This window comes from Ammospiza nelsoni, chromosome 7 (assembly GCF_027579445.1).
Source record: "Ammospiza nelsoni isolate bAmmNel1 chromosome 7, bAmmNel1.pri, whole genome shotgun sequence".
NCBI classification, from domain to species: domain Eukaryota; kingdom Metazoa; phylum Chordata; class Aves; order Passeriformes; family Passerellidae; genus Ammospiza; species Ammospiza nelsoni.
This window is the reverse complement of record NC_080639.1, coordinates 29482289-29509830: the sequence shown is the minus strand read 5'-3', so window position 1 is coordinate 29509830 and position 27542 is coordinate 29482289. Positions and strand designations below refer to the sequence as shown.

At 40.4% G+C, this 27542-nt stretch overlaps 1 protein-coding gene across 1 annotated transcript in view; it reads left to right on the top strand.

The window, feature by feature from the left end:
- Positions 1 to 27542, top strand: part of ADCY5 (adenylate cyclase 5) — a 201592-nt gene that overhangs the window by 109056 nt on the left and 64994 nt on the right. Inside the window, exons 2-3 of the mRNA XM_059475970.1 lie at positions 8802 to 8951; positions 13973 to 14094. Coding sequence (XP_059331953.1) covers positions 8802 to 8951; positions 13973 to 14094 — 272 coding nt within the window. The remainder of the gene's footprint in view (positions 1 to 8801; positions 8952 to 13972; positions 14095 to 27542) is intronic.

Genomic DNA, 27542 nt, shown 5'->3' with positions numbered 1-27542 from the left:
AAAATTTAGCTTGAAATTATTTGCTTCAGATTCTGCAAGGCAATGTAAATTGTGACTTGCAGAATATGCTGTGAAAAACTCACATAGTAGTGAGTAACCAAATTGTTGATGCTATTGGAACAGAACAAGGTTCATCTTGGCTAATTTACAAGCAGTCATTTTGGTTTGATCCTGGAGTCGTGAGGCATTTGTGTGTGTGTCTGGGGACAAACAGAGCTGGGGAGCTGAGGAGAAAGTGCAAGGTGGAAACAAATAGGATTTACTGTTGTAAATGTGTGGCAGAATGAAAGACTCATGGAGAGTGCAGTAGGGCAGCTCCAAAGGCACAGAGGAGAGGGGTTGTGCACAGTGAAATGGAGGCAGGCTAAATTATGTTGTAATTTGTATTATAAACAAAGCCAATCATAACCAATGTCATTGGGTTGTTTTACCCTTGCCTTCATAAACAGTTCTGAAGTGTCTTTCAGAGCTTCTCCATGAAATCTTTATTATATTAGTGTAGACCTTTGAAATTCAGTGTGACAAAGCTGAAGGCCAAGGAATGCTCCTTCGAGCTGATCACTGGGCTCAGTTAAAATTTGGTCAGGAATTTGCTTACTGAGTTTTTGTGTTGCTGAATCCAAATCTGTTTAGAGATCAGTATACTCAGCTGCTGGAGCAGCCAGATGTGATAACAAATCTCAGACCTGTGTGCAGCCCCTGTGGTGCAGAAGTGAGCCCAGTTTACTGTAACTGCTGGCAAAACCCACAGCAGCCTTGGGAGGAGAGGATGTGATCCAGCCAGGTCCCTCACAGATTGGCTTGGATGTTTGTGGTGGCTGTGCACAACCTTTGCAATCTCCTATGAATGCTGCTCCTTCACCTCATCTAGTGCAAGCCACTGCTTCAGTTCAAGAGTTCAAACTTTGCTGGTGGTGCTTGGGAAGTTTTGTTTATTAAAAATATATGTTGGGATAGGGATGTTAATAGGAAGGAAGAGAGATTGTGGGCAAGCTGCTCTGGTTTGATTTGCAATCCAGCAACAGAAGAAGAAAGGAGGTATTTTTTAAATCAAAACCAAAATACCCATCTGTATTCCATTCTTTCTCCAATTTTACATTTCTTCCCACACAAACAAACAAAACCAGTCTAACTCACCATCTCCCAAAAACACACATTCTAAATGCTTGGGAAATAGTAATTTTTATATCTTACAGACCATATTTAGGGCTCTCATTTCTGCCTGCTGAGCAAGTGGAGAATGTTCCTTTTTCCCAGATAAATAAGTCTTTCATGTAACTAGATAAATATTTTTGTTTTCCCAGTGACCTGGAGGTGACTCCTATGCTTAAATGACGATGGAAGATAAGGGACGTGATGCATTGCCTGTATCTGAGTCCAGGGCCCCCTGAAATATTCCCAGGAATACTAAGGACTAGGATTCACTGTGACAGGGGGAAGCAGAGGGATGTTTGTCTTCATGATTTTGCCTATTTAATACAGCCATTTTCTCCCAAAGCCATTGAATGCAAGCACAAGTCTCAGGCATTCTCTGTGGAGCATTTGCTGGCACTGTGCAGGGTGTTGGGAGAGGCAGAGCTCCCCTGGGCAGGAGGATGGGGAGGGGATTTAGTGGCAGCCATGGGGGTGACTGTGAAGGACTGGGATCCTGGACCTCACAAGTCTCCTCTGCTGAGATCATGTACTTGGCATGGCTGCCAGGCACAATCCGTTCCAAAGGGGAAAAAAATACAGAAAAGGAAAGTAAACATAATCTTGCTTCCACCATGGCTTAGAGCAGTTTATGTATTTGCTGGTTGAGTTAGTTGGTGTGTATTAATGGACTTTCATGTGTGTTTCAGTGTAGCAGACTATTTTTAAGAGAGCCTGATAGAAAACCTAGGCATTTGTCTTCTGTCCCATCAGATAGAGAAGGAAATGGGATATAAATGATGAATAAAGCACATTTCTTGACTTTTCTCCTCATTGATTAGACCTCCCTTTAGCTTCAGAGACATTGTGCAGAATCTGGATAACCAGACATCTTAATCCAGCTTCTATTCAATTACTTTAATTAATATTTTTAATTAAATATTTTAATGTTAATATTTTTCTATTAATACCTATTGTATCTCTTATCTTACCAACTCCTCGTGTCTTGGGAGCACAGGGACAGGTGGGACTGGCATGAAAATAACTCAAACGTTATTACAATCATTCACAGAACAATTGATTTTGCTGGAATATCAGAGCTTTGCTTAATTTTCTTAACTAAAGTCGTTGTCTAAATTGCCTAAGCTCTCATGCATCTGGGAAAATGTTGTACAGTTGTCAAAATTATCTTGACATGTTTTTTATGGGAAGATGTTTACCCAATGACAGCTGTGAGTCATGCACAGAAAGTCTAGAAGCTTTCATCCACTTTCACATCCTCAAGGAGAAGTACCTCATGTTTCAAGGCCTGTTTCAAGGGTTTTTATTTTGGCAAGAATTTATTTGGTTGTTGAAGTCTTTGTCACCTCTGTGGGTCAGAAATAAACACACTTCCAGGGAGATGAATTCACTCCTGGTACAAATGCTTCTTTACTAGGGTCAGGTTAAGTGAGCTGGAGGGTTAAATTGTTAAAAACACTGCACAGTACTGCTCATGAGATGTGTTTCAATCCAGGTCCTCCATTTCTATCATGGTGTTTCTTCTGGAGGCTGCCACAGCAGATCTGAAACAGGCCAAACTTGCAGCTTCTGCTCAGCAGGAGCATCTGGCTGGTGTTCCATCTCTTAAGATAAGAAGTCACTGGATTTCAAGGAGACAGCCTGGTTGCAAAGACTTAGGTGGTAATTTAAATTTAAAAAGCAGGGGCTGAATTGTCAGCAGAAGAAAGGAAAGGGGAAATGTTCCTGTTTTAGTGGAGGAAGCCTCCCCCTAAGTTGTTTCAGAGTCTCACTCTTGCATCCAAGGGCCAAGGTGTTTCCCTGGAATGCCCAGGCAGCTTTTGCCTGGCTTCATCTGGATCACCATCAAGGGAGGATCCTTTCTTGAAAACCAGTGCTGATTTGTACCTTTTAAATTATGTTAAGTGTGGAGATGAAGAAAAACTTGTTTGCCGCAGAGATTTGTGGAGGGTGGATGGCAGACCCAGGAATCTCCTTCCCTACTGTTTTATTGCTAGAGAAGGGCAGCATTCCCTCCCCCCACCACCATGCAAAGGATGCTTTTCTGGGGTTGTGATAGAGTTCCAGGAAAACTTAGACACACAAATATTTCTTTTAGCTGATGTTACACCAAGATTTGGTTAGGACAATATATTTTCCACTTCTTAATTTTATCAGTCAGTAATGAAAGAAAATGAAATTCCAGCAGAAAAATTAATAAAACACTGTTAGGGAAGTAGAATTTATCCATTTTATGTAAGATTTTTTCCTTTTAGAAGCTTTATTAAAAAAATCTGTAATAATAATATTTTGTTCTTTAATAATAAAAGTAGGACTTAAAGGTTTTAATGATAAAAAACCCCAAATCATAAATACTGTATTCTGCATGACAGTACAAATATTGTTGGGCAAGAGTGCACAGAAGGTTTGCAGTTGCAACAATCATTAAATGAATTAAAATTATATAGAATAAGGTAGAAAGCATTACAATTAAGAATGCCTCATCAAAGATTTTTATATCTTCTGAAACAATTAAGAGAATTGAAAAACATAAATATCTTTCTTTTTTTCCTCTGGGTTAGGGTTATAGTGTATTATGTCTCCACATGCAGCTATGTATTTAAAAGGTAAATTAGATAGTAATTATTTTCCTTTTCAAGGAAAGAATGAACTTATGTGGAGCAAAATACTTGTTTGGCTTTCATTTGGGAGAACAGCATCACGTTTGAGGGATCAGTGTACATTGGGGCTGGAAAGGTGAGCTGGTCACTGAAATGCACAGAATGGATGGCATCAGATGAATGTTTTTATTGACTGCAGTCCTTGAACAGAGATATTCACAAGTGGCATAAAGGCTCTCTTAGTGTTTTCAGCCAAAATACCACAGGTCACTCTCAGCAAGTAACTTTGTGCCAAATATAGAATCTAGTTGAAAGAGTGAAGTGGGCAGCTTTTGTTCCTTGTCGGCTCACCAAACAGAAGGCACATCAGAAAAGTTTCAGAAGTGTTTCTGCAGAGACATTTTTTGTTCTCTCCATCAGCTGAAGAGATTTAGTGCACATGTAGAACATCGCTCTCTAAAGAATTCTGCTGCTTTGCAATAGTTCAGCTATGACTTAGGGAGGCATTTAAACTCGTGACACTGGCTTCAGCAGCACTGCTCTTGTGTCACAGAAGCCTCTGGAAGGTGGTGGCTGTCACTGCTTTTCTGTTCTGCTCAAGATCCAAGCAGTGGCTGCTGTGCAGCAGCAGCAGAACAGAGGGAAGGCAGCACACAGCACCTTCAGAAAATTTGTTCTGAGGCTCTGGTGTATTGGTGTAATCTTTGGATATTGCAGTTTACTCCCTCGTTACTCAGTAGAAGTACTTGCAACATTTGAAATTGAAACCTCCTGATTTCTTCACTAGTACTTACACTGTTCTTTACTAGCCAAAAACTGGAGAAGACCATGTGACTTTAACTGTTTAATTATCTTTCTAGCATAATCTACAAATTTTCACTATCTTAGTACTCTGCTGGCTGTAGCTCTGGGAAATGAAAGATGTTGTTGTATATACAACACAAATACACGAGTAATTTGATCTTGGAGCCAGCTGATGTTGTCTTTCATTTTAATTTTCATTATGCCTTTGGCTCTGTAGCTGCTCCAATTTTTTTATTAGACAGTAGTGTATAAAGAGGCAAGAGAGGGTTAATTGCAGTTCAGGGAGAGTGTTTAAAAAACAGCACCAGCTATATCTTATAACAATAACACTTTCTCATAATGTTGGTGCTTTTTGTCTTTAGAATTCATCCATACTTCTAATTCATGATTGCACATATTGGTGTAGCAGAATTGTCTTGGATAGTTGGAGCTTTTGTAATCGTCATGTTTTTGTTCTTACATTGTTTACAGTAAGTATTCAAGATTTCATAATAATTTTTAAAGGTTAAAAAGTAACTCTCAAAAGTAAAGATAATCTCAGTGTCTGCCCCTGCAATTAATAATTGGACCACTTTGCTAATTCAATATACAACCACTTTGAAATGCAGCTTAGAAAGTCAAGTGTTAGCTGCTTTTAATCTGGCAGTTGCACAGATGATCACTTTAGCAAACAATTTGCTACTGGCTGACTATCATGAGAGTTGGAAAGCTGAGGCAGAGCAGTGTCACACTGGAAAGAGGGGGTACATAGTTTGGTGTTTGTTGCAGGTTGTTTCCTATGACTTCTAAATCTCCATATATGTGCTTTATTTCTCCTTGTGACAGTTTTATTGCTTCACAGTAAAAGCTTCAAAAGTAATTGTTTGCAAAACAGGACCTTATGAAAATATTGAAACAATATTTTGATTTAAATGAAAAATAAATAGAAAAACAGAATAGTGGTTGGTGGTGTTGGAAACTAAAAGGAATAGCCTAATGCTGTGATCTTAGAGCAGAAGTAACCCTGAGCCTCTTCAACAGAGGTGCACCAAAGCAGAGTAACTTGGCAAAAAAAAACATAAGCTGTGACTTTTATAATAAGCAATGCTATTGCAAGGAACATGGCCCACCTTCTCATGTCAGTAGCCAGCCTTGTTTGCTCTGGCAGAGGTAGGGAACTAACTAAATTTATCTTGATGCTATTTCTCTTAAGCATGTTGTTGTCTCTTAATTACATATTGAATAGCATCTGGTGTTTGAAGAATTATCGAATAGAAACACAGCAGGGGGAAGTGTGGCAGTATTGCTGCAAGCTGATACTTTTTCTGCTGTGGTGGTCTGGAGGCTCTCTCCTGGCCACTGAGACATCCTGCTTCTTCCTCAGCTTGCCCTGAGGTGCCCAAAACACCAATTTTATAGCACTGGTGTCAGGCCAAATTTAGCTCTCCATTTTGATTTTGTAATACCAGGTTTTCATAACTCCTAGAACATGTGGAACTAAACTGTTTCCATCTCTTTTCTTTTTTCCCTTTCAGTCACCAGGGGAAAAAATTATTGAAAACAGTTTCCTGCGGGAGATTCAACAAAGGCGTTGCAGTGCTCTGTTTGTGCGATGAAATCAAAGCCACTGGAAACTGTTTTGTTGTCTGAGATGGAGGGATCTATTATTTCAGTGGCACTAAGGAGCCACTGTGGTTTTTGAAAGCCCCTCATAGCACACAGCTCTTCCTTAGGTGCTGAATCACCTTGGAAGAGCTCTGCCTTGGTGGCAGCAGGAGAGCAGCATTTCTCTGCCTCACCCAGGTCATGGAGGAGTGAACGTGTTAGTTTATGAAATATCACATGTGCCAATACTGCAGGCAGGTTTATTAACTTACCTAGGAGTTACATGTAATTAAATGGTCTTTATAAACTATTGTATTCCAAAAGCAGAAAGGTAGCAATCTTCTTACTTTAAATCTCTAGTTAGGCAGGGGAAGGAAGTCAACTACAAAACAGACAATTTTATCTTTCCGTTGCCTTGAACAGCTCTTCAAGCACAGATTGTCTGAAATAGCTGCCATAATATGTTTTTACTTTTCAGGCCATGGAGCTTAGGGAATCAGATTTTTAGTATCTACATCATCTCTTTCCTCCTGGGACTGAAGCTGGTTACCATAGCAAAATGGCAAGGAAGCTGATAAGCAAGTAGTACCATTTGGCAAACAGGATATAAATTTATTTTGTTAAGACAGAGGACTGTGAAAAAAAAAAATGGTTGCTCCTAGGATTTTTTTTCCTTTATTGTATTTTAAAATGGCTGTGTAGAAAATTATTGTGAACAGATATTGAACAAAATTCTCATTCTCACTAACAAGTGTGGCTGCAAATAAAAGGAGCTTCAGTTTTAAATCTCTGCAGATCTTTAATATTTTCACAGAAAAGTTACACAGTAACAGAGATAATACAGAGTAATTTCACTCCTTGTGTTTCAGGGTGTTGCAAAGATGCCATACTGTAATTTAAATGAGCTCCAGCTAAACAGAATAAATACAGATACCTGTCCCCCCACTACTTGAAAATTACATTGCAATATAGTTTTTGTTCCAACTTGATGAAGCATGGTCATCTGTAAATCAGTCTGTGAAGTCCCTTGGGTTTGTGTATAGTGACATTAGTGAGTGCAGAAAAGTTAAATTGCTTGGTGTTCCAAAAATGTTATCAATAGTGTCAGTTCTGATGGTGTTTTTTGTACTCCCTGTCTCAGTGTCCAGTATGAACCACACACCCTGAACAGCACAACCTGACTGTTTAAGGCCTGTGGTTGATGGTGTTGCTTATTTTGAGCTGAAAGATGAGGTTTTTCTGTCTAAATCCTGTTTCGAGTTGGAGTTCTCAATAAAAGAATTGTTGCTGTCCTTAGCATGGGAATGTAATCAGACAGTTGGGGTAATACTAGTCAGATTTTTATGGAGAGGTTGTTACTCTGGGGATGTGAGTCCATGTTTGAGATGGAGGCAGCTCCTCTCTCCTCCATGGTGTCCAAGTTGGTCTGGGGAGTTCTGAGCACCCCCTGTGAGCTCAGGGCTTGAGGGGTGCCCTGCAGCTCTCCTGCCCTTCAGAGTGTCTCCATATTTTCAGGGAATGGGCTGGGCTAGAAACTGCTTTTTTTATTCTGCAAGTAAAAAATTAATAAAGGCAAAGGATATATTTGGGCTCATTAGGGAATAGAGCAAAGATCTGTATTATTAAGAATCTTGGAGGTCTGACTGTCTTTTCCACTGGAAGAGATCAGAGGTGTTACAAGTAAGTCTGTCCTCAAAGGGTGATCCAGTCCAGCTTGTGCAAGTCTCAAAAAGTCCTATGGGGACTGGCCTCTGCTAAGGGAAATGTTTACATTAAGCCATCAGAACAGGCTTTGAGCATTCTGCTTGAAACAAATACCAGCAATGGGCATGAATATTTTTTCCTTTTTATTAAAAAATAGTTGGGAAAGAAAAGGTTGCAACACAAGTTTTCAGCAAAAGTTATGTGATTGCTTCCTTACAAAACATAACATGCATGGGAGTGGAAGAGTGATATAGCTCTTCCTTCATGCTTGTCCAACTGAAATATGCTTCAGACTTAGCAACTCATTTCTGTACTCATCCATAGAAATGTAAAAAACATATGTTTTTATCTAGAAACATAAAATTTTGAGTTGGAACTAGATTATAAAAACAACTCTGAAACCTTGTGAATACCAACACTTTACATTCAGTATTTTAAGCACTATTTCAAAACAATGGTTAGTGTACCTTTGAAATGTTTTTGAGCCAAATATGTAGGTGCACAAACATGAAAATATTAGTGTTCCTCTGCCAGATCTCTCTGCATGAGTTATATGTGACCTCCAGTGATGGAGCAATGATGCACTTTAGATTGATTTGTGTCTCAGTAGTTCCCAGATAATAGATAACCAAAGGCAAGATTGCAGAATTACCAGTCAAATTGTATCTTTTATTTGTGAAGTAGTACACAGTGGAAAGAACCTATATTTGAGGTCATATATGGAAGTTTTATATTTTAAAGACTAGAGAGATAAAATTCATTAAAATTAAGAGCCTGAGGTTTAAATATGTGTTTGTTTAAGGAGTCATGGAAGGGGCTGGATTCTGGCTGGTGTTTTGTTACCAATGGCAGTTTTCCAAAGTGTAACCAAATATTTTTCTCTCTTTTTCTTTTCTCTCTCTTTTTTTTTTTTTTTTTTTGTTTTTTTTTGTTTTTTTTTGTTTTCTTTTTTTGCAGCTGGTCTCCAATGTTCTCATCTTCTCCTGTACAAACATTGTAGGCGTGTGTACCCACTACCCAGCAGAGGTGTCCCAAAGACAGGCTTTCCAGGAGACCAGGGAATGCATACAAGCCAGGCTGCATTCTCAAAGGGAAAACCAGCAGCAGGTAAGAGCAACAGTTGGAAATAAAGCATGAAAATGCTGAAACAGAATTAACATGCAAATTGTTCCTGTAGGATGGCATTGCAGGCTTCTTGCTTCATGAGTAATCCAGGCAAGAATAGGTTGTTGTTAGAGGACAGGATTTTTAAGGGTTTGGAAGAAAGCTCAGGGGTGTAGTTCTTGTCTAATACTCTGATGGACTTTTCCAGAGACAAGCTACATATCCAGTGGCATGTGCTCCGTGGATTAAAATTACACATTACACAAAGAGTCTGCATAGATTTTGCACCCATCATTGCTGCCAAGTGTTAAATGCAGATGCAACACACAGGCTTTGGACTGACCCTCTTTGTAAGGTCAAAGCCTGGCATGATTGTCATGTCAAGCCACGGCCAAAAGAGAGCTGTAAGGCAGGCAAGAATTGGTCCACACAATGTAATGTTCCTTGATGCCTCCAAAGAAGATCCTCTTCCCTCCTTTATCAAAGGTTCCTACCTGCTTACACACCTCTCTGTATCCTATTGTCTTCAAATTAATTGTATTTGTTCAAAAATTGGGATTCATCATGAGCTTCATTGTTTTTTTGCTAAAAAAGCTCTCTTGCTGCCAACATACAGCTTAGTTGTCAGGGTGCTGAATGTATGTGCTCCCCTAATTCATTTGTGGGTTCTCTTGCAATGAATCTCTTGTGTCTCAGAATTAGACACAGAAGGTCTTTTGGGGCAGCTTAACTATTCCCTTGCTAACTAACACACATCTCTGCCCTGCACTACATCTCATAGTGGTCTGTTCAGTCCAATTTGAAATTAATCATGAAATGGGACTTCCACTCATCCCTTGGGAGATATCTCAGAGCTTGGTTGTGGGTTTGGGGAGAGGTCGGGGGAATTAATCAGCTGGGGAGTCTTTGCATCTTTGTGGCAACTCAGTTTCATTTTCCTTCATGTCTCAGCCCATCTGCATCTATGGATTTGTGTTTTGGCAGTGTTTCATGAGGTACCTCTGGCTGACATAGCTGCTGTTCAATCCTTACTGTGAAATAACATGTGCATGTGCTTATTTGGTGCTTTCTGTATGAAAACAAGATTCACACTCAAGACTCCTTTTTCCTTTGCAACAAATATTGTATCAGAAAGATGAAATGAGCAGCCTATTCCTTCCACACCTTGAAGTGGAGGAAAGGACTGAGCCAAGAGAATGTGCCATTTTACTCATTGATTTCAGCCCTGTGCTCCCTGCTGAGAGGCAGCCTGAGCAGTGTGGCTCAGATGCCTGTACTCTGCTGCATTTGGGCACTTCTGTCTCAGAAGCAGCTCCCTGGAGCAGCCCTGACAAATGCCCTGTCTTGATGCTTTTTTCTTCTCCCCCTCTCCAGGAAGCATAGCACACATAAGATAGCCAGGACATCAGAAAACCATGGGTCAAAGCCAGTCCCTGCCAAGTGCTCCTCAGTGCCTGCAGCAGTGGCTGTGGGTCCTGGCAGCTGGAGACTCCTAATGAGATTATTTGCTGCCACAGCCTGGGCTGACATTGATCTCCAGGTTCAGTTCAGATGACTCCATGCATAATGCATTGAGATAAGCACGAGGTGACAGCAGACACAGATAAGGACAGCTCAGCCCACATGTCCAAACAGGGGTGGAGGAAAACACAACTGCACAGCCCAACACTGTTATTTATAGTTGCTTGTCTTTTTCTGGAGATTGATGGTGCTCCTGTGTGCTGTTCTCTTATAAAGGCAGGCAGATTTTCTCAGGCAAATGACCTTGTATTTTCCTTTATTAAGCATCTACAGCACCCAAAATTAGCCTAAAAGTAAATAGAAATTCCAGAATATCCAATGCAGAAAAAAGATGACTTGTGATTTCATTACTTGAGATAAGCTAGGACAGAGCCATAACAGGAATTGGTGTTGTTTGCCCAAAACAAAATATTCTTGGATGAAAAATCATGTGTTCTCCACATTGTGTAGAGAGCAAATAGCATTTGGGTAAGAGATGGGTTGTTGGGACTGCACTGTCTTAATTCTAGCATTGCATGTCTTCTGTCTCTGTAAAGTTGTTCTCTCCTTTTTTTCATCTCAGCATCACTTCTGGTAAAAACTAACTGTTACTATATCTGAGGAGAAATGGAAAATCCTAACATACTAAATATTCACAGTGATTTGAGGTCATCTTGGGAGAGGACTTCATAAATAGTTAAAATTTCTTTGCAGAGTCATTGTGAGGATGAGTGTGCCCATGCACAAATATATCCACGTGTACGTATGTAAACAGGGTAGATCTGTGTTGAGCTCCTTCATCTATGTGCCTGTTTTAGAGACTAGTTGTCCTTGGGATGCAGTTGTTTAATGTATAATTCAGTGGAACTATACTTGCATGTTATTTTGAAGGGAGAATTATATATGGATTTGCTCTTGCATTTTTATCAGGTCAGAATGCTGCCTTGTTATCCTTGTAAAACACCAGTCCTGGTCACCTCACTGGTGCCTAATACAGGATTTTACAGCGAGGGCTGCAGCACTTTCTAGTTATTGAAGCAAAACGAAAATTGTTCTCTAGTGGAGACCCTCATTTTTCTGCTCCATTTGAAATAAAACACAGGGATTGTGTTGTTTTGAAGGCCTTTTCATGTGGCTTATGCCTTACAAATGCACTTGTTATAGCCTCCTGTTATAGCCTTCTCCTTTCCTTCAGAGGTTATTTTCAGTGATTGTGATGACTCCAAGCAAACAGAATAAAGATAATGCTCAGCTCTGTAACACAGCTCAACCTCCTAATTAGTAGCTGCATGAAGGGATGTTGTGCCACGTGCATTTGTTTCACCTGATGAGCCTATCTCATGTCCTGATTATTAGCTCAGAGCAGCAGTAGTGCAGCTCCTGGAGATCTCAAGTGTCTTGAAAATATTGGTGATTTAATCTGGCAAGTTCCTGTGGTGCCAGGAAGAGTAGGGGTGGGGGCTCTCAAGTAAAAGCTACTCGGAAATGTAGGTGACAATCTCCTGGAATGCTCCAAACAGACACTCAGGCTCCTCTCTCTGTTTTGGAAGCGAGTAATGCTCCATGCCCATGCGCCCACAGGGAGTGTTCCAAACCTGTGGGTGCCCCCAAACCTCCTGTAAAGCTCCAAGTTATTTAGAGGATGTGTAAAATCACACATAAAATAGCAGCTTTCACACATTTGAGGATGCCTATTAGAATATGCAAATGACAACAGGGTATGCAGCATTTACTCTGGAAAGCATACAAATGTGTTGTGCTTTTCCACTCAAGGAGTGCACCAATAGCTGACAGAAGCCTAAGGACATGTGCATGATTCATGAGCTGCTTTTTAAAAAAAAAAATAAGGATATGTAACTGTTAGCACCTGCAGTATGCTAGTGATGGTGACAGTACTTTAAAAAACAAGTGTCTTTTCATGACTGCTGCAGTTTTAAGCAGAGATAGAAATCCCTCCAACACATCTTCTGTGTTATTACTATCTCTTCAAAGACTGAAGGCAGGCTCTCTTTATGGTTAAAAGAAATACTGGGCAGTGCTACAGACTATAAAATGTCTCAGTGCATGCTGAGCACATTTTCAGTGAATTCATCTTCCTCTGGTTCCCCCAGGATTCCTCTCTCTCCTTAGAGGAAGAAAAAAATGGTGAAATTTCAGTTAAAGCTAGGAATTAGAAGCCAAAAAGCTGCCTATAACTGCAGCTTGGACAAGTGGTTTGGTGATGTGAGTACTTGGGACAGGATTGCTGACCCCTCTGAGTGAGGCCTGAGTTTGAACCCTGCTGCTCCCTGTGTTGTTGAGAATTAATGAGCTATTAGATAAGGCTGGGGACCTTCCTTCTGTGTCATCAAGAAGGAAGGCCCTTCTCTTCCTCCTGCTCACTGCAGGGAAGGAAAAATAAAGAAAAGAGTGACACAAGAAAAAAAAATCCCACTTTTGGGATTTTTCAGCTATTCCAGAGCACTGCCTGCAGGTTGGACCAGACCACAGCAGAGCTGATCCCAAAGGAGATGCTCCGCACCTTCATGAGCCATAGCAAAACCTTTTGAACTTCACGGGGTGTGACTGGGAATAGAATGCAGCTCTGGGCAGAATTCTCAGGTGTGATTCCTGATATACAAAAACGCATCCCTGGGGCACAAATTACCTGCAGATTTCAATTCTATAATTTCTGTGTGAAATTGGCATCAAATTTAGAATAATAACAAGCACTTGCTTTTATGTGAGCTTTTAGGAAAATCACCAGGAAGTCATCATTTTGTCAATTTTTGCATACTCTGTAGGAACAGCTTGTAAAGTAATGTTACGAAAGTCACACAAAATCTGTGATCAGTAAATGAAAGTGCCAATTGAGGGGCAAGGAGAGCCACAAACTGTTGATGGTTTGTGGTTATTGAAAATAATTTTGGTAGGTGAGTGGGTGGGTTTACAGATCTTAATGCAATTGGGCACTACCAGCAGTTTAAAGTGTAGCAGTAGCACTTCTCGTGCTGTGTTATTGGGGCGTTTCTACGACATTTTAGCTGCTAAGAGCAGGTTTGTGCCTGCTGGGGGAATGTGCTTAGATAATTAGATAAGCAAGGAAGGAATTTTAAATAGTGCCCAAGGGTGTTGGGGTATCATTCCTCTGGTGTTAGGTGAAGGAAGACTTGGTGGTGGTGTGCAGAGACTGTGTGGGAGGTCAGACAATCTCATTTATCAGAGTCCTTCCAAGAATGGTGCACGGACACTCTTTGAGTTGCATGGTTGGCATGAGAATTGGCAACCATGAATTGTAAGCCCAGTGCACCTGGAATGCAACATAATACATTTCTTCTGAAACCACTGAATTCTTATTGTGGGGTTGGGAAGGCAATTGCATATGACTGGTTAGGGGATCAGCTCCTGGGGTTATGGAGCCCATTTTGCTTGGCTGTACTCATCTCTCACCAAACTGATGAGTCATTTCTCCCCAGTAAGGAACAAAGTGTGTTTGTTAACTGGGCAGCAGGTGTTTTAATTGGTTCATCTGTCTGACTCCACAGGAGCGTCTCCTGCTCTCTGTACTTCCTCGACATGTTGCCATGGAGATGAAAGCTGACATTAATGCCAAACAGGAAGACATGATGTTTCATAAGATCTACATCCAGAAGCATGACAATGTCAGGTAAGAACAGCAGCCTGTCTCCCAGCCATAGGGGAGGAGGGACCCTCCCAGTGCTTTGCCCTGAATGCCCAGGGATGAAGATGTCAATGACACATAATCCAAAATCAGTATAAAGGCTCTGAAGTGTCGCTAGCTGACTTTTGAAAGTTTGTTTATAAGATGGTGGAAGGATTGCCTCATTCAAACAATATCTTTCTTTGAGAAGCTACTTGAACTTCCCTTACGTTTTCCTTTTTTTTTTTCCTTATTTCTTTGCTGGAGTAGTTGTTGATGGTTTTGAGACGGTGTTATACTGGGGGTGAGTTATTTCTGGACAATTACAAGCGCCCCTCTGATAAGAGATGATGGAATGCAATTTAAAAATTGGGAGCACTTCCCACAGGGTGAATTGCAGAGCCTGGCTAAGGTCTACATTTTCTGGAGTGGTTTCTGGCAGTTTGGAATTACAAGCAGGGGGTCCATTAGTGACAGCCTTGATACCTGCTCAGTCACCCAGCAATGTGTTGCTCCTTGGTCTACCTGGATGAGGAGAAGAGTTTGATATCCAATCTCTGGCAAGTCATGCAAAATCAAACTCAGCCTGTGCTGCTGGGGTAGTCCAGCCTCAGGAGCTTCTGAGCATCTCCTGGTTCCCCTGGCCAGTTTCCCAGGGAAGATGCAATAATGTAGTACTTCAGGTAGCTTGATAGTTTTATAGGCTGCACTTGCAAAGTTTAACCTGATCTTAATGCATTTCACCTCTGCTGTTGTACCTGATCTCTTTGGAGAACATTTATGTCTCAGCTAAGCCAGGTCCTGGAACTGTGTAACAGCTCTGTCAGTCTATAAATGCTTCTTTTGAGACACAGGGACTGGGGACAGAGAGCTTCCCTTTTCCATCTCCCCTTACAACAAGAGTTTTTCCTGTGAACTCCCTCTGTAGCTTTTCTCTCTCGTGCAGCTTTAGTACGTGGTTGAATTATATTTTCTGACACTTTAGGCTTAACAAGTAAAAGTGAGTTTCTAACATACTGCACCCTCCAATAGCTGACATGAAAAAAAATCACATGAAATTCTGATGCATTTTAAGACTTTACCTTAGGATTGAGGGTAGCTGGGAGAGGCAATGTACAAGCAGAAAATTGGGAGCTTGCTCAGTGTTGAATGTAGTCTTATATAAAGCTCACTGAAATCAGGGAGAGTCTACAGTAAATTACATTTTGTGTCTTCACATTCATTTTTTCCTTAATGACACTGAGCTTGTTCAAGTAGGTGTGTAAATTACTTGTGATAGATGCTGATTGTGAATTACTTTTTTCCATTACTCAAAGGTCAACCTGACATTCAAACTATGTGCAATTCATTAGCATGCCATAAGACTATGGTATTTTAGTCTTCCACATCAATTTCCATGTCATTATTTTGCAGGTTTGAAAGTGGTTCAGTGGTCAAATCTTAGTAAAGCTGATTGTCTCTTTAGGATGATACTGATTTGAAATTTTAATCTATATGATTACATATGCAAAAAATAAATAAACGAACTAAGTTTGCAAATGAAAAATTTTAAAGGGGGAAGGGGAATCTGATATAACAATTGTGACTGGAAGAAAAATAGACCAAAGATAATGGCTGGTATGGAGATCTCAAAAGATGCATCAAAAAATGGCACATGGCTAAGTGTATAGAAAGAGAGAAGGGCTATGATTTTCAGCTATGGCTGTGAAGAAACATGAAAGGTGAAACACAAATACATAAATGGCTATGTGCACCAGTCAGTTCCTGATGAGTAGCTAGCAGAACTCTGGCAAACATTTAATTTTCATATCTTGCATATTTATTGAATAATACAAGCATTTATGTAATAGTGTCACTTCTGCTGCTTACAAGGAATTTTGACTTTATTCCTCATGCTAATGAGTGTTTAGGAATCAGGCCCTTGCAGGTACCAACCAGCTCCAGTGCAAAGGGACTCTAAGGTCTCAAAAGATCTTAAGAGGAAACAACATAAATTATATCTTCCTCAAAGTGTGGGCTTTGTTGTCTGTGCCTGTGAGGTCCTAAATCACAGCCCACTGAAATCATGGAAAAGGCTGGAAAAGTGAGATAAGAAATAGGAATAAAATAGTGTATACGCTGAGAGCAAATAGAAAATAACTCAGGAACATCTCATCTTTAGGGAAATGAATAACTAAGTGCGAATATTGAAGAAAGGAAACATGATTTGGAACAAATGACTCATTTCACACCAGGAGTTCAGCACGGAGCCTCTGCTCTTGCCTGGGTGCACTGAAACCACCTCTAGTGGGAATGGCTGGGGATGATTTTGAAGCATTTATGTGCACACAGAAACACCCTGGAGGGGGGAGGCAGCATCTCAGGGATGCTGATTAATGAACTGGCTGAATAAAAGCAAGCAGGCTCTTTACTTTGCATAGGGAAATGCTTAAGGAGAGGCTTTTGAGAGGAGAACCCTCCAAGCAATTCTGGTTTGTGTTTGTCACTATTCAAAAATGTCATAAGAGCTAAGGTTTTATGAGCTAAAGGTTATTGTGTCAAGGCAATTGAGAAGTATGTGAAGTCAGTGCAAGGGTGCTGTGCCCAGCCATTGAATCTGGCTTCCTGTTGATGATTTATCAGCAGGAGCATTTCCTCTGCAGCTCACAGGAGTGGGAAAGTCTGCACAGAGCTGTGGGTTTTCCTTCTCCATCAGCTGTATTCAGTGATGCTTTCTCCTGCCATTCCCCAAGATTGTGTATAAAGGCAGATTTTAATGAAAGTATAATGGATGGGAATTTTTGTTAACTATTAATTTAAAAGTTTGATTGTCATCTTAAAGCTTGGAATGCAACATCTTGATTTTTACTGGATCTTCAGAGTGAGGTGGCTTTGCAAACCCACTGTCAATAAGGAAATAATGAGGCTCTGGAGGTTTCCAACCAGATGGCTTTAACTTGGGTCCTTTGAACTCAGGAGGCACTGGAGCACAGCCTGGTGCACTTAGCCTGGTTTGACATTTTGTGTGGGAGAAGTGGCTTGCTAAATTCTCTTCCAGACAAGATTAAATATTTTAATTTTCAGGGATGATTGGGTCTGGGCTTTTGGGACCACCTCTAATTTTAATTAAAAACCAAACCCAAACCACTCTACCAGCAGAAAACGTTAATCTAAAATTATGTGAAGTTAATGTGTGTAGGTTTTCTTTGCTAGTTTAAAAATGAAGTGTCCTTAACTTTACAGTTCTGCTTTTATATGCTTAGTTTTAGACTCTAGGTTACATGGTTCAGGTTTTTTGGTTTGTTTTTTTTTTTTTTTTTTTTTGGGTTTTTTTTTTTTTTTTTGTGGAGTTTTTCTGTGTGGTTTTTTTTTTTTTTTAGAAAAAGAGGTTACACACTTCTCTATTTTTTTCTTTCTTGTTTGTTTAAGGAAAAAATAAGTCAGTTTAAACCTGTGTAGAAGAGATCTTCCTTAAGCAGCAGCAGTAAGTCTTCCTTCCATAAGGAGCAGTTCTGCTATGATATTTCTTACTGTGGTACACTTCCCTTAGAGGGTGGGCTGTATCTCCATAAGGGAAAGATGATTTTTTAAATGCAAAATACTGTGGTACTTTTGATCTGAATGGGTAAAAGTCAACTATTTTTGAGCAAATCTTTTTATCTGGATTTCCTGCAAATGAGTTCATAATCTCCTGATTATTGTTACGGAAAGTAAAGTTCAGAGACTAATTTATCTACAATGAAAATATAATTTCCTGTAATTTTTGGCAGCAAAATTTGGTTCAGGATCATGTTCTTCTGAAAATTTTAGTGGTGACAAAACAAAGATGCAAATGTTTGAGGTTAATACCCTCTTTTTCAATGCACATGAACAGAACCTTTAAACAGAGAATGAAACATTTTCCTGTCCTGATTTATTGAATGAGAATTAACTTTGACAAATCCAGAACCTCAGAGCATGATTTGACCTTTCCCACATATGTGTGTGTGTTAAATATAAAGTCTATTGTCAAAAGCCATCAGGAAAGGAGTTCCCAAGACTATGCAAGTAATTTTGGGTAAGCAAAAAGGTGAATTATGTAACTAAATTTGTTCATGTTATCATGAATGAGATTATGGCTGATAGACAAGCCCTAAATTATGCATAGATAATATTGTTTATCTATCATGCTTCCCAGACAGAATTTTAAGTGTTTTACATTACTATTGCTATTTATAGTGTCTCACTGCAGTGATAATGGCTTTAATGTTATCTAGGTTTGGCCAAATATAGTAATCTCTGTGCTATAAAAGGAGGCTTGAAGTCCTCTGTGAACGGATAAAGGTTGGCTTTGTCATTGAAATTCCTTTAATGAACTGTTTCAAGAAGCTTATTTTAGGGCTGGCATCCAAGTGCAGTAAAAGTGACAGTTTCCTCTCTTCACCCCTTCACATAATTCTTATGAATCATGTACTCAACAACATTAACCTGCTTTCAGAGTTTCTTAAACTTCTTGACAACTTGAACTAAACCATTTGCAGAAATGAAACAAGACCATTTGCTTTCGGCTTTTTAAATGAAAAGCATTTGTAACTTGTCTTCTGATTTAATGATATTGTAACACCCAAAAGTTCTCCCCTTGAAAATGACCAAAGAGTTCCATTTTGGCTGAGTGTCAGGGTATTCAGACCAGCTGTGTCAACTAAACCTCTTCACCTTTTAGGTGCTGTGATGCCTTATTAGTCGCTTAGGAAGTTTTTTAAATTCCCGGGTTGCGAGGTTCTATGGAATTGTGAACTAGGACATTTAAGGAAAAATTCAACTAAGCAAACATCTTTTTCTTCCCTCCTCCCACTCTCCTCACACACAGGACATCCATTCTTAATGTTTCTTGGTGGTGAAGGACTTAATGCTCCTTAATAAAAGAGTTACATTATGGCAGGTATAAATTTCTGGCAATTCTGACAGGGATATTTTCAAATATTACACAGTCCCTCATCTCAGCCAAAGTCTGTGTAGCTTTAATTTCTCTGGAAGGCCTCATTGCCAGGAAAGGGCAGGAGCAGTAACTTTTTAAAATATTTACTGTATAATCCATCTTCCTCCTTGTCTTCTTTCCTTTCTGTGGGGAGGCAGAATGAAAATTGATGGCTTCTGTTTAAAAACAAAGAAGACCAGCATTAAGAAGGAGAAAGCCCAAGAGCCACTTTTATCCATATTTTCCATCCTTGCTGCTGCTCTCTGTGCCAGTCCCTGAGCTTCAATTTCCTCCAAAGTGTGTTGATGGGTTGGTTGGTTGTTTCTCAGAATCGAGGCTTGGCAAGACCTCTCCCTCCTTTTCCTTGTTCAAGGCATGTGCCCACGAGCAGTAGAAAGTTATTTTTGCCTGTAGGTGGGGGTAACTGTGGGTTTCATGGGAGTTTAGAGCATTTAATTGCTGTAACTTCTGGTTGAAGCTGTAGGATGAGAAAAGTGAGTAGGAGGGAAATGAGCCTGCCCACATCTTTCCCCAAATGACAGCAGGGAATTTTACCTAAATGGGAACTCTCTCTGTCAAGAACCAGCTCCTGGGAGTTTCACCTATGCCTGGCAGATGTGAATCTTTGCTTTTTAAGGTTGCAGATTTTTCTTTTTTTTTTTCAAGTTAGCAATAAGTTTGACGAAGTGCAGAAGTAAGTTTCACCCAGGGATGAAGGTGAAATACTCTGCTCTTACCACCACTAATCACTTGTCTCTTCCTAATCAATTTGTTGTTTTGGAGAGGAGAAAGTCACTTATCTTTTGGAGATTTTCATTCATACTAAAATTCATATGTAAAGAAATTCATTTATTGCAGCCTTGACAAACCTCAAAGCTGTGCAGTAAGTCTGGGTGTTGATATTACAGGGGATGTTTCAACCCAGGATCACTCCCTCACCATAATGAATGGAGAGGGAGTGATCCAGACAGGGATCACCAGAACAGCAGAAAGGGAGTGATCCTGATGATGGTTCAGCCATGAAAACTTCTAAGCCAATAAGGACGGCAGTTTTCTGTATTTTAGCAAATCTACCTCTTTGTGCATGTGCACAGCAACCTTTAAGAACAAATACATGCTAACTCGTTGAAGTATTCATTTGCTCTGTGATCTTCCTCTTTGAGCTGGCAATATATTGTGATCCTAGTTCCTGCTGGGAGCCCCTGGTGTTTTCAGGGCTGTGAGTGAGCCTTGTACCCTGTGCAGAACAAGGCAGATAAATTCCTGGCGCAAGGCACCCCGTCCTGAGCACGTGTGCTGCAGTCAGGATGAGGTCCCAGGGGTGCAGCCTGCCAGGTGACTGCAGATCTGCAGCCACCAGCCAGGCAGCAGCAATTAGGAAGGGCCTGTGATGTATAATTCACACCCTGCTATCTGAGTGTACACAAGGGTCTATGAAGTTCACAGGGCGATGGATTGAAGAGTGTTAGATGTTTTAATGATGAAATACTGTGAAGAGTAATTTGGAGAGAATAATGAAGGTGCCTGCAGAAGTTTACAGAGCAGAATTTTAACTCATCAAGGTTGTCTGGATTCTCTTTTTTCTTCAGTAGTACTAAGAAGAAATTGATTTTTAAAAAATGTATGACTGCTGATTGGTCTGATAAAAACAAATGTATCAAATTTATGGTAAAAACCGCCATCATATTACATTTATTCAGCTAATTCACTCCCAGTCCTCTGTAATCTGGAGTAACCTTGACAAGAAAAGTTGAGTATTCTCTGAACAAAACTTTTCTTTTGTGAAGACTTGCTTTTACAGAGTTGCTTTTCTCCTGTAAAGACTTCGTGAGATTTCAGTTGATGAACTGCTTTGTCATGTAGTTAACATGCAAAGTGGTTTTAAGAACATTGAGTTTATGTAACATTTGAAGAGGTTTTTATTAAAATCATCATCCCACCTTTTTGCTTCCTCCCTAGATGATAATGACTGAAAAGCAAAAATTAGTTAAACTTTTTATTCTGTAATGCAGGAAACTTTGCAAAACTATTTGAAGCTCTCTTACAGAAGCTATAAAACAGAGACACAGTTTTTGATGGGGATGGATTAACTTCTCTTGTTTTATACTGTATTTATATCCCTCAACAATTGCTGCTAATTTGTGCATCTGTTCCTACTGGTGTATGTATAATTTTGACAGTGGATAAGTAATGAAGGAGACAAAAGCTGGAACCAATTAATGGAGAAGAGCTCTTGAGTGGTCTGGCATCCTGTGACTCAAGTTAGTACCACTGCTAACTTCAGTCTATGTCCTTCAGTAAATGAAAGTCATAGTGTAGTTTCTAAAGTTTCCCTTTTTTATTAGCTTTGCCTTATGCTAAGTGGTGAAAAAGTTGGGGAGAGGTTGGTACTGACTGTGCAGTCTGCATAATTCTGTTAGTGGGGTTTTCGTAAGAAACCAAGCTAAGAACAGGTCACTTCAGAAACAAACTGACAGAAATGAGGAGAAACAGAGGACTGCACAAAAGAGTAAAGGAGGCAAAAGACCCGAAGGTTTAATTAATTTCATCACACACATCCCATTGGCATGGCATTGCCCCTGTGGAATGATAGAAGGGCTCTTTTTAGAAAACTGAGATTTTTCTGTGCCCATTTGTGTTTTTGTTACAAAGCCCAAGAAAGATGAACATAATTTTAAATGGTGGGAATAAGGATTTGTAAATTTGTGTAGATTCTGGGGACTTGGAAGATTGCAGGTAGCTTTCAGAGACTGGGAAGTGTCTGTGTGATGCTAGTTAAAAAGCAACCAAAATATAGCACTGTAGGTGTTATCTTCCTTGATATCATGACCAGCAAACCTCTTTGTGATTGTTGTGTGTGATTTTAGCAAATATCTGAGGCTCTCAAAGGCACTGAGAAAATCTAAGGAGATTCTTGACCAGTAACTATGTCCATTTTTTGAATCAACCTCCTAAATTGATGCCTTAAACATATAGGAGGATCATCAACATTCAAAATCAACTTCCTCATCTGCAGTTTTACAGAACTTATCCCCCAAGATGAAAAACCTGGTGTGCTATTTATAAATATTTATAAAAGTATTTATAAAACTTGGATCTGTGTGACCATCAGCAAAGTATTTTCTCCTAGCCTCCTGTTGCAGAGACCTCCCCAGTAAGTGGCATGCAGAAGGCTGGGTGTCCAGGGCTTTGTTGAGTTGTAGGATCAGCTGTAAATGCCTGTGTGTCCCAGCAGCAGCTGTGCAAAGCACCTGGAAGCACGACTTGTCCTCCCACATGAAGGGGAAGGTGCAGGTAGGAAGCAGTGGGGAATTGTCCCAGCAGAGTTACAGTAGTGACAGTTTAATCCACCATGTCAGCTCATTGTTTTGGGGTGTTTTGATGGTGTGTTTTGGCTAGGTTTTTTTCATGTAAGCATGATTCTTTGCAGAGTGTGATCATGCCCTGGCTCCATTCCTGCTCACTGTGGGGAATGCTGCTAATAGAGGGTTACTAGGACAACCCTCCTTCTTCTCACAACTATTTAATTTCTGTTATCCCCAAGGCTTGGCAGACCCATACATCAGTGCTGAATGAAGCAGCAATTCAGAAAAGTGCTTTGTACCTCCCTGGACCATGAAGGAACTGAGGGAACCTGTGTCACAGAGCTGATGGGATATTAGTGGGGAGGAGAGAGGTAGGCAAAAAATAGGGGGAAGGAAAAAAAAAGATTGGAAAGAAAGGAGCAAATTTACCAATTTTTAGGATCTCTGGAGGAAAAAAGAAAGGGCAGTGGAAACCAGATGCAAGCAGGTGGACAGTTATGTGCCATAGCAGAATTGGTGGAAGCCTCCATTCCCAGGAACCTGCACACCAATGCACCACTGCTTTGTGCCATGGCTGTTTCCAAAGAATGAGCTAATAAGAATCAATTTGTAGAACAAAACAAACAAAACTTTGGCTTCTGCTCAGGGGAACTTGAGCATTGCAGTTACAGATCAGGCTTCAACAAATGCCAAGAGCTGATCCATAAAAGTATAATTATTCTGTTTCATTTGGAACCTTTTGTTCTGGATTGCATTCAAAACTACTGTAAGCCCCTTTGTGAGATTAATTTCCTTTCCAGGCAAGAGAAAAAGAGGCCTTTTCATTTAATAGTTCTACTTTGTTTCAATTTAAAATGAGAAAAAACTCACGTCCTCGCCTTTCTTCCCTAAGATTCTTCCCTTCTGTGGCATGGTGGCCATCAGGTCACAGTTTAGGAGGACAGGTCTCATGTAGAGACAAAGCTATGTTACAGAATGTAAATTCTAAGTGATATTCTGTTCTTACTATCTAGTACTCTTTATAATTTTCAGCTGCAAACTGAGTAAAATTTTTCTGTTGAAATTGGAAGTGATTACAAATTTCTTGCAAAGCCCAGGGACACTAAAATTGCAGGTGTAGCTTACCTGCTGAGCTGCTTTTCCTTGAAGTATCAGTGGGGGAAGAAGTAAACTGAAAATGGTATCTTGCCTGAAAAGTTAAAACCTGTGACAGACAATGAGTTCTTTAATTTGACTTGGTGGTTAGGCTGATCAGAGCTCAGACATGCTTGGCTCCTATTGCAGAAATGTCCTGATGTCTGTGTGGTGCAGGCTCTGAGCAGCTGTGCCTAAGGAGCCAGCAGGGAGCATGCACAGACACAAAAACACACAGACACAAAAACACACACACACACAGACACAAAAACACACACACAAACACACACACAGACTCACACACACAAACACAAAAACACACACACACAAACACACACACACACAGACACAAAAACACACACACAAACACACACAGACGCACACACAGACACACACACAAACACACATACAAACACACACACAAAAAAATCTCTGTGCTGGGCACTTCTCATGGGTGCAGGGGAGCGAGCAGGGCATGCCTGGGCTGCCAGGCCAAAGGGGCATCTTCCTGTTCCTCACTAAAATGGAAACCTAGAGAATTAATAATTCAGTTGACATTCCATGTGGCAGAAACGACAACACAGAGGTAGCAAAGACCTGAAGAGGCACAAGGGATGAGGTACACCATGCTCATCAGGAGCCCACTGCCAGGGTAGCTAATCTGAATTTGGTTTTCCCATGTACCAGAGGGCATTTGAGGCCACATCTCCTAGGAGAGGCCATAAATGAAGAAGGCATCCTCATTTTCTTTTGTTAATTCTGTTTCATTTTTCTATATAAAAGAATCAAACCCTGGAGCAGCAGCTTGAATCCCACTGTCCCATGTCACAGCGTGCACCATAATCAGCAGGGTAGAGAGGAGCGCTCGCCGTCTCTGCCTCTAATTATTCTGAGTATTTTATATGTAATGAGCAGCTGCAGCATGAGGTCCTGAGGGCACCCCTGTTCCCAGTCCAAAATAGCCAGTTGTCCAGTTCAGGCTGGATTCAAGCAGAGGGAAAATTAGATCCATGTTTTCTCACATTTTGGGTGATGGGTCATAGGAGATGGTTTTCTTGCTTTCAGTTTCACTCCATTTACTTATAAATAGCAGGCATTTGCAAAATACTATGGAATCAAGGATACAAATTTCTGTACCTTAAAGATATGCCAGTGTTTTGTGTCAGGCCAGTGATATTTTATCTGGCAGGAATCTTGGCTCCCAGGTAAGATTTGGCTACAGTCATGTAGATGGCAGCACAGATGTGGGAGGGATTCTCTTTAATTCTGGACACATACTGTTTCTTATTGTAGCTGCTGACCTAGTCTGAGCCCTGTCTGTACCTCTTAATTCAAACAAACAAAAAACAACCAAAGAAATAAATTAAACAGCAGTCGAATATTCCTGTAAGGTGCTATCACGAGGCTCAAACTGAAGTGAAAAATTGCTTACCAGGGTTTCTAGCTCTGGTGGTCTTTGATTAACCACAGCATGTCCTAAGAAACCAGAAGGTGCAGAAGCCAAGAGGATCCCAGGGATGATTTGCTTTTGGATTTGAATGCTGTTAACTTCTTTTCATATTCTGTTTACAAGGACTCTGGTGACTGGATGTTGTTAGCAGGATTTTTTTTCAGTTGCATAAGGATTGAGAAAACAGTATCTGTCTGACTCCTCCACAGTGAATGGCTTTCAAGTTAAGCCATGGCTGCAGTTATTGTGCTCTAGCTGTGACACTATAAATAAAGTTATTAACAGCAATATGTAAATGGGTTTCTATTTTTGTTCCCTGTATTGTTTGCAAAATCTAGGGCACTTATTCAGTAAGAATCATCTGCTATTTAGCACTGAGCCTACCAGCATTTGATGTTGTGTGGGCTGCTGCACTTCCCCTCCTCCCCTCTTGCTTTCTTTCTGTGCAGTGGCTATTAGAATCCAGTACTTCTGCAAGTTTGTTTATTGTGGTGTTTAAGAAATAGAGTAGCTGTGCTAAGCATTTTCTGGCTTCCGGAGAGTGGCTTGGTGTGTAGGAATAGGGAATCATCTCCTGATATCTGAACTGCAGGAACATTTAACCCAGCCACACAAGCACCAAATAGCACAGCTGCACTTTGCCTTAGTGAGCATCTTGCAAGTTGCAGGCTGTTCAAAGATCTTTAGGGTTTGTGTTGTGTTTGCATGCTCCATTTCCTCCCACTGCCCTCTGCTCCAGATGTGCCTGACAGCCCCAGGCTCTGCTCAGTGCTGGACCTGGTGCCACATCAGTCCATGCAGCCCCAGCACAGACCCCAGGGAGAGCACAGATGTGTTGTTTGAGGAACACTTCACCTCAGCCATGCCTACTCCTGTCTGGAGGAGCAAATCACTCTAATCCCAGGCATCTGTTAGAAACCTGAATGTGTCAGTGCTGGGGACAGGATCAGTGTGGCTGTTAACATGGGTATTCTAACAGACATTTCACTTGGGGCAGTTTGCTCAAACTCCTTCCTTCTCTGGAACTGAATTCGGCTCTGGATTCCCCAGATCCCCAAGGGGAGAAGTCCCAGCCTGTCTGTCCTGTGACTCGTCAGCCACAATTTTCTTGCCAGCTTTGCTAGACTTCACATGGGCATGTGTCCTCCCTGGCACTTAAATTCCATTCCATGCAGCTTTGTGAAAACCAAAATTGCTGCTACTGTGCTGGCATAGAAAGTAAACAGAAATTAGCTAGACTGGTTTTGCATAGATGTAGAAAGATCTGAAACAGCAACTTTCCTCTTATTTTTATGCTATGAGACACATTACCATATTATATGGTTTAAGTCGTCTCCAAGGTGGCTTTCTATGCTATAGAAAAGACCTGGTCAGATTCTACTGAGTTTATTGATATTAGAACACTGGTAAACCAATAGCTGTTTGCAGAAACTACATTTGGTAATAATATTTTGTGAATATTGAGAGTAGCAAGCAAAAGGCTTAGTGAAATATCTTAATGCATTAACACAGAAATTAAATTTTCCAATGGAAAAGGCAAGAGAAAAGCCATTTCTTTATATGCAGATCTATTATTCTGTTGGTGGCAATTACAGTAATTCTCTTGAAATCAAGTTAAAATTATATGTCTGCTTCATTATGAGAAGAAACCACTGAGTGCAAAAATCAGGGGAGATTTAGGGGAAAGTTGGAGAGACATTTGCAGTGAGCAGACCTGCCTTCACCATGATTCCTGCTCCAGCATGTCAGGAGTGGGGTTTGTGTGGATGTTTCCTGGGCTTGGGAGGCCAGGATTCACATTCATGCTTTGCCAGGGTTTTCCCATGTCACCTTGAGCATCTTTCTGTATTTTATTTGTAGACCATACTGCTGTCTCTAGAAAATAGTGTATTGTTGCTTCTCTAGCACCAATGGCATTTCAACAGTTGCTCAGTGTCGCTGCTTACTCTCTATGAAATCATGGAAATATGCCAAGTATTTGGAATATGAGATATGTTAGGGCTGAAGAGGTGCATGGAATTTTATATTTCCTGTTCAAGGACCATCTTTGCATAGAAATCCTTATATTCACCTGAACTGCCTTCTGAGGAGGAGTGGTTCTACTGCTGATAGCAATTGTACAGAATTTAATTATATTTACCTTGTTTCTCCATGGAAGCTGGAGTTTTCTGTGTCACCAAAAGGAACCAAAAATAGATATCAACCTAAGTGCCACTGGGCAATTCAGATGTGATGGTAGGTGACATCTTAAAAAGGGGAAAAAACCCTTAATGTTAAATTATAGCTCTTGTAAAGTTGGGAGACTTTAGTTGCAAGTTGAGGGTATCTATTCATTACTGGTTCTTATCAAGTAAGGAAAATTAATGCAGTGTACAACAACCAGATAACAAGTTCAATTTCCTGCAGGATTTTTTCCTTTTCATTTGATTCTGACATTGCAGCCAATCTCCCTTGTCACTGAAAACATGAATGTGGTTTATTATTAAATTTATTATCAGATTTGTTTATTAATCAAATTACATTGATCCCTCAGTTAATGAGCTGTGCCATTTTCTTTGGGCAGCCATTTTAACTTTCAAAGTACCTGATGAAGAATTATGTCTTCATTTTACAATTCCTCTCCACTGAT